Consider the following 17,169-nt stretch of genomic DNA (forward strand, 5'->3'; position numbering starts at 1 on the left):
AGAAAGTTTTGCATGAGTCTATTCAAATGATTAATTATATCGAGTCGCAGCCATTGAAGTCAATAATTTTAACAATAGGAAGCCTTCATCATTCCCCGCTTCTCCGTCCAGAAGTGAGGTGGCTGTCTCATGGGAAAGCTCTTTCATGATTACAGGAATTACGTTCTGAAATTTTATCTCTATTCATGGAAAACAATGTCAAATTGGCCAATGTTTTCAATGATGAAGAATGCCAGTGCATACTGTCATACTGTCGTATTTATCAGATGTCTTCATGAAAATCACAACTTTCGATGAATGACAAAGTTTGAACCTTCAAAAGAAAAATCCCGTTTTGGTTTTGGGTTGAGTAAGTTAAGGCATGTTTTTCTGTCAAAGATTTTTTAAAAGAAAAAAAAACAAAAAAAAAACAAGCTTGCACGAACGCCTTTGAAGTTTGTAGATGACAAAGCCAACCTATTTTCAAGTGAATACATTTGATAGGCATTACTTCAGGCTCTACTTTGAAACATGCTTTTGAGTTTACTTTTTGCTCCATCTGGGAAACTAAAATCTCAACTGCTAGTTGAAAACACAAAATGAATCTATTTGCCACAACGTACGCGAACCCGGATTTTCTCTCTATACAGCCACCAAAACAATACCAAGACTGTCTAGATGCTGAACCCGACATCCGTCTCCAGCTATTTTAAAATTAAACCCAGCATATCCCTTCCAATTAATTCATTAATGTTCAAATTATTACTTTTGAATTCGGTTTAAGTATTGATTCTGTTCTGTCCAATTTGATTTTTGTGTTTTGGATTTTTGTAATAAGTATATCAATTGAATGTTGTTTTCATAGTGATATCACATTCCATCACCTAATTAGGAATGGACTGGCTATTGATAAGGTCCGATGGCTAAAAAATTTGGGAAGTCTTCTTAAGCTATTTACATACTTAAGAAACAAATTTTCTTCTCTCAAGGCCTGCCACTCAAAACTAAAAACAACCTTATTTTCAAAATGATCAAATAACAGTTCTCTGTTTTCATAAATGAAATAATACCATATTCAATATTTTATTATAATCGTAATATGCATGACTTTTAATTATCCATGTTCGTGCCAGCAAGTTGATTCATTAATCCTCTCATCCAACTCTGTTTTTTGTCTTCTCGACTCTGCCATTTTTCACTGTCGATTTTGCTTCTGTTCATTAACATCTTGAAACCAATTTGTTTCTGATTATATCTCTTCTCGTTATTTTTACTCCCTTCTTTTAGATTCCATCCTGTTTCCCTTGTATTATCCTTACTGCTCCTTCTTACAATTATTACAGTCTGCTAGCTTCAAATCGCCTTCAATTTCATTACTTCCTTCAAGTAGTTTTTTTAAAATTTCCTGAGAAGTTTCTTTTGATTTTATTTTTGATTAAAATCGTTAACAAAGTAGCACGAGTGCCACGTCCAGGATCTTCTCCAGCTGACATCAAAACGGGTAGGACAAGCTTGAATAAATTTCTATTTTCACCTTTGGTCAAAGAATAGGGTGGAATTTGTCCCAGCACCAGTTCTCTGTCCCATCTGTGACGAGCAGGGCAAGTAACCGTGGATCAAAAAAGTATTGGCGCACCCCACTTTTTCCGCAAATCTCAATAGTCTTAAGATATTTTCCATAAATAATATTTAATTTAAAATTGGCCCTTTATAATTAGATTTTAGAAGCTATGAATGTTTGGAATTCAAAAAGTCATTTTAAAGTAAACTTAACAGAGTAAATTTTGAGGGCCAAGAAAGTATTGGTAGAGCTTAAATGTTTACTACTAGTTCCAGTGAAAACAAATAGCCATTTTATTTCAATAGATTAATATATTATTACTAATACAATGATAACAAAGCATGTGCCACTAAGCAATATTTTTTCAGATGAAAGTAAATTCAACAATTTCTGATCTAATGACTGCAAGTACGTTTGATCAAAATCTGAGTTTCAAGCTCGCCATGTGAGGCCCACTGTAAAACATGGAAATGGAAGCATCCTTGTTTGGGGGTGCATGTTATTGAATGGTATAGACAACTTTATCGCCATTGACTTAGAGGGACAGCAGCTGAGAAATATGTCGACATTTTGTGGCATAATTTAAAAAGTAGTGCTGAGGAGCTGGGGGAAAAAGACACTTTTATTTTTCAACAAAATCTCAAGCACACAGCAAACAAAAAAGAATCGATGCTGTACAACGTTCCCCAGCAATTGAAAACACCATCACAGACTCCAAACATAAACTCAATGGAACACTTACATGGTATATGTTGGACCTAAAAGTAAGAAAAAATAAAATTTCTTCAAAAAATGTGTTGAAAGAAACTTTATTTGAGGAAGGGCATAAAATTGGGCAAGAAGTTTCACAAAATTTTGTTTCCTGATGCCAAGGAGGATACAGGCTGTCATAGATGCCAATGGTAAGATGACAAAATATTAATGGTTTCCAGTTCATAAAAACCTTATAAGTAATAAAAAAATTATGCCAATCCTTTTTTGATTGTGTAAAAATTATTATTTTACTTAATTGTTGCATTATGTAAATTTTCAATTTTTCTTTTTGAATAATGTATTTTTCTAAATATTTTATGAAATATGTAAACAAAATTTGTTTTGATTTTTTAAAATTGAAATGTAAAACAAGTTAAGTGTGCCAATACTTTTTTGATCCACAGTTTGATCCAACCAACAATAAATATTATTTTACCTTTAGTTCTATTATTATTATATTCCGACAGACCACCGTGTGTACAATCCAGATATTTTAATTTTTTTTAAACAACAAAATATTTATTAATTATACTAATTATATAATGGTAGGGTAATATTTAGTAGTCATAACTAACCTATTTCATTATTTAAAACTACTCAAACCACTTGTCACTAGTCACGATAGCTCAGTGGTTAGAGCAGTGGCGTATTGAGCTGAAGGTCATGGGTTCGAATCCTGCTTGTGACATCAACTTTTTCATCTCAACCAAGAGTTTAGAAAAAAAAGTATAATTAATTGAACTAAATTTATGTTTTTAAAATGACAAACTCATACTCGTCTTTCCCTGAGCACGGTATCAGCAAACAAAGAGATATTTTTGGTAGACCCCTTTGGTGTTGCTTGAGATATTAGTTGGGTATAAAGAAAAGTTGTGCTCGAGGGCAACGAACGTGCAGATAGGCATTGAAAGTTGGGATGTCTTGCCCTCCAGATCGAACTAAGTCCCAAGGCCCAGTAAAGCTGTATGAGCAGTAAAGAATGCTGTAAGAGTGGACTAGGTCGCCCAAGAACCTCTTGTGAATTATGAACGATATACCTTTGAGAGTCTAAAATGAAAGGATATGACCATGCTCAATCATGACTGAGGATAGGCCACACCCGTCTGACACACACACGTAGAGAAAGGCTGTTCAGTCACATCTCATCAAAGAGTGCCCATGACATAAAGATGGTACTCGGGCGGGCAGGTCAATTGTTGGGTTTCCTGTAGCCCTTCTTAAGAAAGCCGGGGGTGTTTTCTCACATACAGAATTTTTTTTACATCTTCCTCCTAAGGGACCAGGTCAATTTATTAGAATATAGATTTATGAAGGGGACCAGTGTTTCTTTAATCGCCTTTATGGTCTCTTCTTTTAAGAATAAATAATTCCAAAATACTTTGAAAATTTTTATCTTACAAAAAGGTACAAACAGATAAATATATACAAAAATAAATAAACATAAATTATTTTAGTTTATGTTTGAAACGCCCTTGTTACATCTATACATCCTTCTTATTTTCTTTACATCTTTCCTCGATAAGTTAACCCTTTGTCCTAGTTTGACACCGGGAACCTGAAGAAAATCAATAATTATTAGTTTAATTAATAGTATAATAGTTTTCAGATTTAAGCGATTACAAACTTTAGCTACTATTGTAGGTTGTTCATTGATAGAAAATGCCGTCCCGGAGTAATGCATCACACTTGAATAGTCGTACTCAATCCCCTGACCATCTGTTGTTTTCCTTTTTGCTTTTTCAAAATTAATTTCTTTCCCTTTCAGGAAAAAAATTCGATATTAAAAATACGAATCTATATAAAAAAACGGAAGATAAAATACCTGGTTCAATGTTTTCAAATTTAATTGTCACATATCTATTCCTTTCCCAGCGATTTTGCTCGTGCATGAAACCAATGGCGTGCATCAACTCGTGCATCACCGTTCCGAGTTGTGTCAAGCATCCTGGACTTTGCAAGTTGAGTTGTTGGGCACCTCCGATTTTGCCCACAGAAGACCAGCAACCTGTATTTTCGCTCGTGATGTATAGATAATCGGTTTCAGTCGACCTAGGGACAAATCTGATGCATGTGAGCCGCGCATATTCATCAAATGCGCGATCTAACATTTGCCTGTCTTGGTAGCCTGTACAATAAGAAATTACATTAATTATTCAAAATATACTGGGAAACAATAATCTAAAATCTGAAAAGTGGAATTAATAATATACAACTTCAACTGAATGCTTCTGTACCAATATTTTTTGGGACAAAGTTCTCGTATGTGTCTAGCAAGCAGAGAAAGTTTGTTCGATGTGTCCTACCAAATTGGATGGTGCAATTTCTTCCTCTATATAGAGAGCGTGTAGGTATGCCACCCGGTATGAGAATTGTGCTTGAATACAGCAGGGAGTATCTGGGTCCCCTGTTCTGATTTTTGGAGGAAACAGGGAACATTTTGCGTCCATAGCGTGCGTTGAGAATGAATGTATTTATTAGCTTGAATATGTAGTGTGAGAGGGTCGCAGACGGAACAATGTTCCCCAACGACCCTCAATTAGGTTAGTTATATATGTGTAGTTGGTGATGGAGGAATATTGAGACACTTATTTTTGGGGCAACGCTTCGCCCATTCGGCATGCAGAGAAAATTGTTTGATGTGTCCCACCTAATTGAAGGGTGTAATCCCTTGGCTCCGTAAAGAGAGCGTGTAGGAATGTCACCAAATATTTGAATTGAGCTTTAGCACACAGGGAGTATCTGGTCTCCAGTTCCGATTCTTGGAGGAAACAGGGTTGTTTTATTGTATATAGTAATGATTTGTGTCCCTAGCGTGCGTTGAGAGAGAATGTATTTATTAGAGTGAATGTGTGAGTGTCGATGGCGGATTATTGAAATTAGGTTAGTTATGTAATAGGTGTAAAGGATGGACGATTATTGAGTACTCCTCCATCCTAACGGTGTGAATGTTACGTAAATAGGAAAGAATGTAAAACTGGATAGAAAAAATTTATGTTTGCAATTTATTACAATTCAAAAAAGATGCAGTGTTCGGAGATAGAAGATTCCAAGATAGAGATTATATATTGGCGCTAAATAAATCAGTGTTGCCAAAGGGCTAGCAAAAACAGAGCAGGTTCAAAACTGCGTCAACCCTAAACACCCGGGATTTCTTGCTAATTTTGAACAAAATTTGATGAAGATTTAGATTGACACCAAACAAATTAGTGTTGCCAATACACAGAATTTACATTGATTTACACTGAAATGCTCTTGCCCTTTGATATCGAAGGACAAGAAAGGGTTGAGAGAGAGTGTGAATGGGTTTGGATTTAGTAACTGATTATGTTGGGTGCTGAAATGACCCAGCTATTGACAGCATCAAGATCCCAACATCGATGCCGGATGGATAAGACCCTTGTCTGACCGGACTGCCAACACCAAGGATGGGTCATTCTCCAGGCTTATATACCAGCATTAACTCGTCTATATTTTACACCGAGATATAATTGATAACAAACAGGTAATATGTCAAACTGATTTAATAAAAAACAAAAAATTCCACTAAAGTAGGTAAATTTATAATTTTTGCAGAAGTTTATATGTACATCATACGACTGACTGACAAACTGCATCATATATACATGGATAAATGTACACATTTCTATTTATAGAACAAACAGCTCAATTTTAAGCATAACATTTTTATAAGAATGCTATATTTTAGCATGCTTTTTAGAATTCTATATAAGACGCTACGTAAACAGCAGCATAGTACATTGAAATATTGCTGTTTATACTGAACAAATAAGGCCTTTTTTTCCAAACAGTGTGGAAATGAAATTCACGATTCATTCTCGCGAAAACCATCTTTACTTCTCCCTCGCACGGCCTTCATAACTGGAACAAGGCTGAGCAAATAACGTCGTGAAGAAGCATACATTGAAATAGCTCTCCAAATATGTGCGAATTGGGTAACACGCTGTCTATTCACACACAGCAGTACAATTAAGTCGGTTTTGCTGCCCCACCGGATGTTCCATTTCATCACGAGTTCGGTTTTTGTAAAATCTTCTTTGCCATTTTTGAAGAGTCCGTGATCTCAATCTGAAAAGATGGTCGACTAAGTTTGAAGTTGCATCCCGTGGGAATATCAGCACTTGGTTTCGTTTACCGTCTTAAAAAATCGAGGATTGCAAAAATCCCGTATGCGAATGTGTGTATTTCACAGGGTAAATACGATTTGGCTGAAATAACAAGAACCAAAAGAACCAGTTACATCCCTAAATCATAGTTACGTATCATTTCTGTCCGTTAAAGATCCACTTTTTTTGTTCTTATTGTATAAAATACTGTATAAATTTTGAAAGGTGAAATAGTGAGGAACTAGAAAAGCCGAGGAGGCATAAATTTAAACTGAATTTGGCCTTAAAAACTTATTTTCTTATATTTTACTGTTTTTACTTATTAAATATACGCTCGTACGGACACAAAGGAAGGGAGAAAAAGAGAGAGAGAGAGAGAGAGAGAGAGAGAGAGAGAGAGAGAGAGAGAGTGTGTGGGTGACAAATAGTAAAAGAGGGAGTGTGTGAGTGAAAAAGATAAGAGTGTGGGTGAACGAGTGAGTTAGATCGATATATAGAGAGAATGAGAGTGAAAGAGAGAGATCGACAGATGGTAAACGAGAAAGACGGTGTGAGAGAAAAAGATAAGAGTGTGGGTGAAGGAGTGAGATAGATAGATAGGTATAAATATAGAAAGAGAGGTGAGTGGGAGAGGAGAGAGAGAGAGTGAGAGAGTGAGAGAGAAGTGGGAATGAGTGACAGTGAGTGAGTGGGAGTGGGTGAAAGGGAGTGAGAATGAATAAATGAGTGAGAGAGAGTGTGAGTCGGTGAGAGAGGTCATAGGAAGATCAAGACCAGATTTGGCTTTACGAATTTTCGAGAATCTCTTTTGTTCAATGAATCCTTCACCTCCCTTCACTACTAAAAAACGTAAGATTTTTTAGTCTACATTTTTGTCTTAAGAATAATGTACCTGCTGCTTAAAAATGAGAGAAAAAGTTGAAGAAGCAATGAAGAAAATATTAAATAAATAAAACAATAAAAATGATTTTTAAAGAAAAAATAACAGTATGTATTGTAATAAGTTTTTCGTATGGAATAATGGTAAAGTGTTGTATTGAAATTAACATTGTTTGAATTTTTGTGTTGTATTTTTTAACACACTCTGAATACTACTCTAATATTAGCTAATTGTAAACTTTGTATATATAAAGTATGTAGTACATGTAAAAGTTGTAATAGTACTGAGAAAGCACTATTACCACTTACACTTTGTATGTAAGGGTTTTAAAGGGTGATCGTTCTAAGTAAAAGTATTCGTCTGTGTTTGGGATATTATTTAAAATTATTTAAATAAATATTTAAAATCTACTCCGATTGACATATTGCTAATTCTAGAATCTCTAGAACTCCACTTAAAACCTAGGTGGCAATTTATTTTTTTTCTTCCCTCACTTTCAAAATTTGGTAGGTGAACGGTAAATAGTATTTTGCGGTGTCATCTTATTGATAAATGGTCGTATTACCACCGTATTTACAGGGTCGGTTTCAAAATGGAAACTGGTGTGTATTGGGCATTTTTTGAACACTCAATAAGCACGATGCTCAATTAAACTGGAAAAAAGAGGACAGTACATGGATGAGAAAGAGCAGAGAAAAAGACCGCATTTTTTGCCAGCCACCTTGTCGAAATTTTCATACAAAATGAAAACATCACTGGCAATTTACTTGATTGAATAATCACCTCACAAGAAAAAAATGTAAAGCTAGTTTCACGCAGAGAAATAACACAAGAAATTAAAAACCTGTATTTTCTTAACACTGGAGAAATGTAACAAAAAAGGGTTAAACTACATATCTATTTAATGCTGCAGTCAAGCTAAAATATATTCCCAGCATTTGGCAATTTGCTTATCATGATACAAAAACCGTGGAAACCGCCGAACGAAGTCCAATATTATAGGCCAACATCTCATACTACTACTCTAGCTACTACCTACAGTCTATAAACTTTTTGAAAAATTATTACTAAAACTAAAACAACCCATTGTAGAAAACAAGCAGACCATCCTGACTTGGATTAATAACAAGACATAATAGAAAATCATTCGAAGAAAAAGTAATTTATTCTGCTATCTTTAATGAATCACAGCCTTTTGACAAGATCTGGAACATAGCGGACTCATAAGTAAGCTAATAGGAGGCTACCTAAGAAGTAGATCCCGCCTAATCTTTTTTCTGTATTTTATTCAGTATCGACTAATTTTCACTTACAAACACTATGGATCAAGGTATGGTTTTGAAGAAGACAGCAAATTTAGTTGCTACTGACCAGTTTTCGACCTATTTTAAGGTCATCATCAGGGCAAAACAACCTTAAATATGTCTAAAGACGTGTTTAAGTGTTTACAGGCGATCTCTAATTTCCTTAAAGATCTCAGTCCCAACATTGCTAACGACTATAACATTTTAGAGTCCAACAAGACGGCCTATATTCAGAAATAACAACAGTAAATGTAAAAGTGCCACAAGGTAGCATACTAGGTCCACTACTTTACTTGTTATACACCAGTGATTTTCCGAAAATAGATGGAGTAAAAATTACAGTTTGCAAATGACACAGATGCTCCATGTAGGATCGAGCATTAACCATTGATCCAAAATCCTTCTAAAGGCGTGTAACAAGGTATATAAATGGACAAAAAATGGATAATCACCTTAAATCTATACATATAAATAAATTAAAAAAACACTCACTGAAGGAGCCTGAGATTACGTAGGGGATTTTTCCTCTTTTCCATCTCGAAGATAGCGTCGTTATCCCGTTTCTGGCGGCGCTGTCCCTCAAAGGAAAGAGGATATCACCCTCCGGGTATTCGCCCATTTCTTCAGGATTGACTCCATCGCTCTCCCTCCAGTTTGCAACTCGATCACCTGCAGGAAGGAGATAATTAAAGAAATAGCAAACGGTCCCGAAACTGCAGGAATATGCTGATTCGTCTCTTGTCCCTGTAGATGACATTTGACGACCTTGCCGGGATCATTAACTAATGGACCTTTGGATGTCGGAAGGTTTGAATATATTCTATTAATAAACCGACAATGATTGCCTGGCTATTGTTCAGATGAGCGACAACCGCTTCCCAATTGAACCTTCCATTTCAATTCTTCTGCTTCCTTTAAATTTTATTTATTAATTATTTATGGGATTCTCAAGAAACGATTAGAAAAGAATTGACGGTTCCTTTATGAATTTATTACAAAAATTGTCTATATTCCTGGAAAATTATCTTTATAAGTGCTGTAAATGTCATTTGAAGATAACAATCAAAGATTTGGTCGTGTTATAAGAAATTGGTTTCACCTTTCATATGGAACATTTTTTATGTTTTTGATAAATATAAATGGAATCAGGTCGATGCAGTCTTTTCCTGGCATATTCTTACTTTTTGTTTGATGCTGATAAAGTCAATTTGAGGCATTCCTTACTATAAGACGTGGTCTTTCTTAGATGCCTATCGAAATTTATGGTGATAACGTAGTGTGGTTACCACCTGTGGTTATCAAGTTATACACGAAGTGAAACCACTGCTTCAACAATTGTCTCGCCTTCCGTGCTACAGCCTGTAAATAAGCAGAGGCTGTGATAAGTAGACAGACGACTGTCGACGAGGTTTCAATCAGCACTAATGGCTAAAGCAACAAAACTTGCATCAAGCAGACGTGGCTGCCTGCTGCACGATTCCCCTCGTTACCAACTGCAGCCTTCTGGTTTATTGTTACTTAGTTACTTAGTTCAATGCAATTGACTTGATCCTTCTTTATGAAGCTAAGAAGTACTAAGTCATTGACTGTCGTTACAACAATTCCTTACCCTGCGGTTTCTTTGAATCCTACGTTATGTTTCCATTGCGGTTGCTTCGCATTCGAAATGATATGGGTGGCTGTTTCTTCCTCATCATTTTGCATAACCTACAAATGGGGTTATTATTGAATTCACTAATTTCGTGGTAATTGTAAGTTATTATTGAATATGCCCATGTTGCGTAGATGTGTTCTTAGATGCCAGTGACTGGTAAATGCCTCTGAGTTTAGCCCTCTTTAATTGTAGCAGTGAGTTTTCCAGTCTTGGTGAGGGTTGTTTTGACATAAGCTTACTGTGCCTAGTACCTCTAGATTTATCTACTTCTCCTTTTGCTTTTTTTAATCTATAATGGAAGATTCTGTTTTTGTTTTTGTTATCACAAGGACAAGTTCAGGAACTATGATCTTGCAGATCCTCCTTTGGCCAGTGTAACTGATTTTTCATTATCCAAAATTCCCTTGTGTCCTGGTACCCAAGATATCATGAGGGAGTTGTTTTTACCCAGGAGATGTTCGGTGGGATATTCGAGGAATAATTTTCACACAATCAAATCCATACGGTAGAAGTACACTGTACCCAACTAGAGCGTCTTGGGGCAGAGTTGAAAGAAAAAAGAGATCAGTATCTGGTGAATAGACACGACGTCGTGTTTCATCATGACAGCAGGCCTAACACAGGTGTCTCACTAGAGTAACATCGCCGAGTTAGGCTGGTTACAAATTGCCCACCTCTCCAGACCTCGTCCCTTCAGATTTTTACTTGTTTGTTGTTGTTTACTTTTTTTACTTGTACAACCCTTGTATAAAGTTAGGGAATTTTTAAACGAAAATATCTAAAAATCAAACTCAAAAAAATTTCTCGTCTAAGGCAGACTTTTAGAAAATGGAGATATTTCTGCTACTAGAACTTTGAACGTATGTTATAGAAAACGAACGAAATTATGTTTTGGATTAAAAATAAAATATATTTACATTTTGAAGGTTTTTTTACAAATTGATTTTTACTTCTAGGAATGCTTAGTTGCCACCCAGAGTTTCGATACGATAAGATTAAGATTTTGGATCGTCTCTCGAGTTGTGATGACAATAGTTTTTAGTCTGCCCAAGTGAAGCCCAAAGTACGCGTTCAACAGGAGGCAGTGAAATCCCGTTAAAGGCATTCCACGACCGGTGGAGTAGTGTGTCAGGTGTGAAATTAATGTATTGCCTCTTCGTTGCATCTATTCTCCACTTTTTGGACTAAACGTCGACACACTGCAAATGGTTTTGGAAGGTTTCTGTATGCCGTGACTGGATCTTATCGGGGGAATTGCTGTCAGGAAAAGGGGAGAGAATTGTTTCTGGAAAGATAGGAACGTCAGCAGTTTATACTGTGTGGTGCTCAGGTTTTGGGCTATAAATGGTATGACAGTGTGGAGAAAGTGAACAAATATTTTGTCAAAAGGTTGTTTTTCCTAAGAAAGGATACACCTGATTATGTCTTATATTTAGAGACAGGGATTGACCCATTGTTTTTCAACACATTAAGCCTGCATCTGACATACATCCAAAAAGTTTTATCATTGTCTTCTGCTAGACCTCCTCGAATTTTGGCCTTGACAGGAATATATTTTGGGCAAAAGAATTTGACAATTTGTGTCTACAACACGGTTTAACCCCCTTGAGTTACTCCGACGTAAATAAAAATAGTGTGGAAAGCTTGGTAGATGTTTTAAGAACTGATTTTAAAAATAAACTAAAATTAAGAGCACAACGGTCTGTCTTCCATGGTTTATATAAAGAACTGAATCTGGAATTAGGAGAAAATCACCATTATTTAAATAAAAATTATAATTTGAATATGATAAGTGTGACAATGAAAGCAAGAGGTCTCGGTCCACAGAAATGAGGAAGGTACCGTTGTGCTTTGTGTAATTTAGGTGTGTATGAGGATGGCTTCAATTTTTTGGCGTTGAATTGAAGGAATTCAGACTTAAGTGGTTTGGCAAATTGTTTTTAGAAAAAAATGAAGTAATTTCATTTTTGAATGGGCAGAACTGGCCCTCTACAATTATGTTTTGTACTCCCTAAAATACAGAGCGTTCCTAATCGATAATTTCAATTATTAATAGAGTATTGTGTAAATTATGACTATTTGTATTAGTATTGTTAGTATTAGTATTCGTATTATTAACATTATTAATATTATTCTATGTTTTTTCTTTTGGCAACTCGACAGACAGCCTGTGGGCTATTGTCTAGGATGTTTTATGTACTGAATATTTTTTGTAAAATAATTTTTATTGTATATAAACATCATTATATATCTATCTATCAGTATATACTGTGTAAAGGAGGTATAGTCCTAAGTATAGGTATCTTGTTGCTGTTGCTGTACAGTGAAAATCTAGACTGTTTTTTTTTCTTCTTCAGACTTGTACTCCACCTTTTGCACAATTCTTCGATATGATTCATGGACGTTGGAGGTAGTTTGATTAAATTTAGAGGACAAATTGCGGTATTGTCGATATAAAGCAGAGGTCCAAGAATGCTCCCTTGTGGGACGCCTGCTTGGTAAAGATAGATAGAGGATATCACTGTGCCGTGCCTAACCCGGTGTAACAGTCAGATAGGTACGATGTTAGAATAAGAGTAGGTACTGGACGGAAAAGTTTTTGAAAATTTGACCTTTTTTCAGGAAACAGAAAAAAATGTATGGACTCTCTCAATAATTATCTTCGGCTTGTTTTACTTCAGTCAGTACTATCTAACTGTACGGTTTTTAATCAATTCATGAATACATTTTAATTATGGACAATAACCATGTTCCTAACGTAGGAGGTGCCTACGATATCCGGTGGATGACAATCGTGGGTGTTGGTAATTTTAACATTTTGTCAATAATTTTCGTTTGTCGATTGAAAAGGTCTGTTTAAGCTGTCAATTGTTATTATATCCTTTTCGTTAGAATTGATTTTATGTATGTACTATCCGTCTGTGTTAATCCTTGTGCATGAGACTATCGACTCATAGAGGACCCCTGTAAAGTTGCTTATTGACTTGCAGACACTAAAACTTACTTATTTGCGAATCACCATCGCCTTAAAAAAATATTCGACATAAAATCCGCCCACTGCTGATTAACATAGTGGGAAATAGTTGGCGACCTGCTCCTTGATTGTTCCTTTAAACGATTCCTGATTCTGAGATAGTTCGTGGGTTTGTTTACGCATTGTTCTCACTCCCTCGTGGTTAATTATTTCATTCAGAAATATTCTGAACCATATAGCGATGGGTGTCTGACAGATGGCCTATTCTTTTTCGGCCACTTCCTTTATCGAAGGTGAAGCCTGAGGCCGAAAAATTGTATCATCATATCAAATATTTAAGAAAGAAGCAGGCTATGTTTAAATTTTAATACTCAGAGGAAAGCAAAATTTATGTAAAAAAATATAGATTTAATTTAATTCTGGTATTAACTTGGGTGTTTAACTTGCCAACGTTTGCAATGGACTGACCAAGTTTAAACAATCCGCTTTTTTCAATGTTTTGAGTACGAATTGAAATCAAATGCAATGGAATAATGTAATACCAAAAACGCGATACCAAAAATTCAAAATTTCATCGACTTGTTCTAGAGATATTAGTGTTGTCCTTCAGACCTTGCATAATTTAAATTTATCGTGTAACTGGTTAAAAAAGAAGAAATTTGAAAATTTAACTTGTGTTTATTTTTAAAACTAACTTTAAATAATTTTTAACGTTAGGTTAAAGTTAACTTAAAGAGTTCTAGGAAGAAACAATCCGGCATCCCACAAGGGAGCTGTCTTGGTCCTATCCTTTATATCATTTACACCGCTGACCTACCTATACATTCTAGTACAGCAATTTTGCCCTGTAACTCGAATCCTATCCAAGGTACCTCTAATATCCACCAATATCCAAGAACACCGTGAGCTACCTCTAACATCTAAGAACACCTTGAGCCACCTCCCAACGTCATATCCGCTTACAGATCCATCAGCCTTATTCCTTCAAGGTCCAAAATCCTTGAAAGACTCCTTTTAAAGGTTTTATTACTGTTTCTAGATTCTCATAAAATCATTCCTTCTCACCAATTTGGCTTCTGTTCTCATCATTCCGTGATCCAACAAGGTTTCCGAGTTATTTATCTCCTGAGCTATAGAGATTAAAGATTGTAGCACAGGCTTTTGATACGGTGGTTGGCACTCGGGTATGCTATATAAACTTAAACGTATCATACCAACTCTTTTATCTTCAAATCCTAGCCGACCTCTGCTTCGGAGTGATGTGGGGCAACGAGTCTCGGAAGGCAGACAGATACAAGCTGGCGTCTCACAATGGAGCTGTCTTCGCCCCAACCTTTGTCATTTATACTGCTAATATCACATATGCGGACGATACCGCAATTTTGGCCCCTAAATCGAATTCCATCTAAGCTACCTCCAACATACATGAATAACTTGAGCTTATCGAAGACTGAAGAAGATGAAAAAAACAGTCTTATCTTCCATTGTACAGAAACAACACAGTAACCGATTTCCATGCAAGGCAAATAGGCCTATACCTAAACAGCAGATTGACGTGGAATTCCACACGAGACTTAAGAGACAACAACTTAACAGAAGAATTGAACAAGTACGACCAGAGGGCCGCGGTAGCCGAGTGGTTAGCGTGGAAAAAAATACGACCATTTCCAGGACCGAAATCCGCCTTGACAATCAACACTAAACTCACCTTATACAAAACTTTACTGCGACCACTTTGGTCATACGGAGTAGACCTGTGAAGTGTGACATTCTCCAAGCTATCCGACAACCAGCGCATCCAATCTTTCAGTCAAAAGTTCTCAGATAAATCAGCAAAGCTACGTCAGTAACCTCACTGTTCACAACGAATCCATTCCCGATTCCAAAGCTTCACACCAACCTCCCGATTCATCCTAACCCTTCTGATCGTTCCCATCCCGAGAACCCGACTATGTCCTCGAGACCTCCTTGCCACCCGAATGCCATCGTTGGCTCTCATGGCATCTGACCTCCAGGTGCATGCATCCCTGGCTGGACCGCGTGAAAAAAAATCTGTGATCACATTAATAATATGTACTAATATGTATAGGGTACAAATAAAATAATTAAAAAATATAAATAAATAAAAACAATCAGTTAACATAAATGGAAATTATCAAGGTCTGAAGGAAAACTTCAATTTCTACAGAATAAATCGAATTTTTTTTACATTTCTGGTATCAATGTTTTTAGAATGGATAGGACTTTCAAAATGTGTTAAAAAATAAGGGCCTTAAATTTTAAAAGAAAAAGTTAATGACCAAGTTGGCTTAGTGAGCTAACCCGATATTTAAGGTAAGCTAATCGAATTTCTAAAATTGTCAGGATGTCAAGTTAGTAGATTTAATTTAATTTCATTTAGTGCAATGGCATGAGTTCAAGGATCTTTTCGTCCTGTCCTGGATGTAATATTTACACATTAATTAATGATAACGTACCTATTATTCTGTATAATATTGATTGTATGTAATTATTTTGACAAATCCCAGTAAACTTCCAAAAATGAAAAAAAATCCAAATATTTATTTGAATTTGTGATTTGTATGATTATATTGTTATTGATCTATTAATGGTATGATTTTTAAAAAATATATTTAACAGAAAAAAACTGATAAACTGACCCGTTGAAAATTTGGGTGCTTGATAAAGTTGACTTCCAAAAGCATCCAACAGATCGTTCAATCCCTGTTCCACTTCATGCCCTAGTTCTTGGTACGCGAAAGCGAAGGAGCACAAGAAGTAACCGCAGAGAGCTCGGTTGAACGCGGGCATTGCGAATACACCTTCAACATATGCATAAGCGAGGCAGCCTTCCTTTTTTTAATAGTTCGCCTCCCCTCCAAAGTTTGTGCGTTTATCTCGAAATTGATTTATCAAAGGAGAAGAACATCCCCTCTTCTTCTGCCAATTCCTATTAGCGACGGACGTCCAAGGTATCGAAGAGATTTGCATATCTGTCCTCCACGGTGTCGTGAGTAATGGTTCAGAAGGCACGCCTGTTTTTATCACCTCACAATACATTCATTATTATCTTCACGCTTCTTCCTTTTTTTTCGTATTTCGCTGTCTGAATTAATTTTTTACATGGAAAATGGGAGAAAAACGTTATATATTGTCGATCGCTATGAACTTAAGCAGCTATGCACTTATGCTCATGCCATTATGAACCTAGTAAAAGTGAAATACACGGCAAAAAATTCCACCCACTTGTAATATAACTTGATTTGTATATATTTTTATATATTAATCAAAGTTTCACGTTTTTTAACGTTTCACTCAATTATTAAACTTTTTTGTCTAAAAACGTAAATTGCTAATGAAAATGAAAAAAAAAGTCGGGCAGATAAAATTTTTTTCAATTTCAACATTTCAATATCGTGTATTTCCTCCTCTTGTCTTAATTACATCTCAAAGATGCCTCGGCAAACTTTCAACCAGTATGGAAATGTCTATTTGATGGAGGTTAGCCCTTCTTCCAAAAGAATCCTTTCAAGATCGTGGAGTGTATCAGGAAGTCATGGACGTGATTCGTCTTTTGAGGTTATCTCGTAAATGTTCGATGGGTTAAAGTCTGGAGAACGGGCTAAGACAACATGTTATGCTGTTGAAGGTATGCTATGGACGTAACTAGCGACGCCTCGATATACTTTCTACCAGTACGGAAATGTCTTTTTGCTGGAGGTTAGCCCATTCTTCACGAAGAGTCCTTTCAAGATGGTGGAGTGTGTCAGGAAGTGACTTGATCTTATTTGTATTTTGAGGTTATCCCATAAATGTTCGATGGGGTTCAAGTCTGGAGAATGTGCTGGCCGGGCAAAGACCCTGATGTTATGCTGCTAAAGATACGTTGTTGCGAGCAACATGTGGACGGGCATTATCGTGTATTAGAATAGGATTGTCG

The 17,169-nt window shown here is 36.0% G+C and overlaps 1 protein-coding gene across 1 annotated transcript; it reads right to left on the reverse strand.

Moving 5' to 3' along the window:
• Positions 1-3,704: 3,704 nt before the first annotated feature.
• Positions 3,705-16,074, reverse strand: LOC106664672 (zinc metalloproteinase nas-8-like). The gene is made up of 5 exons (XM_014390630.2): positions 15,890-16,074; positions 9,094-9,270; positions 4,116-4,418; positions 3,918-4,051; positions 3,705-3,848 (listed from the first exon to the last, which is right to left on the reverse strand). Exons 1-5 carry the CDS (start codon positions 16,038-16,040, stop codon positions 3,744-3,746), a joined length of 870 nt encoding a protein of 289 aa, XP_014246116.1. The 5' UTR covers positions 16,041-16,074; the 3' UTR covers positions 3,705-3,743.
• Positions 16,075-17,169: the final 1,095 nt, after the last annotated feature.

Source organism: Cimex lectularius, unplaced genomic scaffold, assembly GCF_000648675.2.
Source record: "Cimex lectularius strain Harlan isolate CLEC.00 unplaced genomic scaffold, Clec_2.1 scaffold23, whole genome shotgun sequence".
Taxonomy (NCBI): domain Eukaryota; kingdom Metazoa; phylum Arthropoda; class Insecta; order Hemiptera; family Cimicidae; genus Cimex; species Cimex lectularius.

Excerpts from the sequence above, each read along its gene's own strand:
- LOC106664672 (XM_014390630.2), bottom strand. The coding sequence starts at position 16,040 with ATGCCCGCGTTCAACCGAGCTCTCTGCGGTTACTTCTTGTGCTCCTTC. Across the intron at positions 9,271-15,889 it reads AGCACCCAAATTTTCAACGG|GTGATCGAGTTGCAAACTGG; the intron begins GTCAGTTTATCA and ends TCCTTCCTGCAG. Across the intron at positions 3,849-3,917 it reads AACCTACAATAGTAGCTAAA|GTTCCCGGTGTCAAACTAGG; the intron begins GTTTGTAATCGC and ends GATTTTCTTCAG.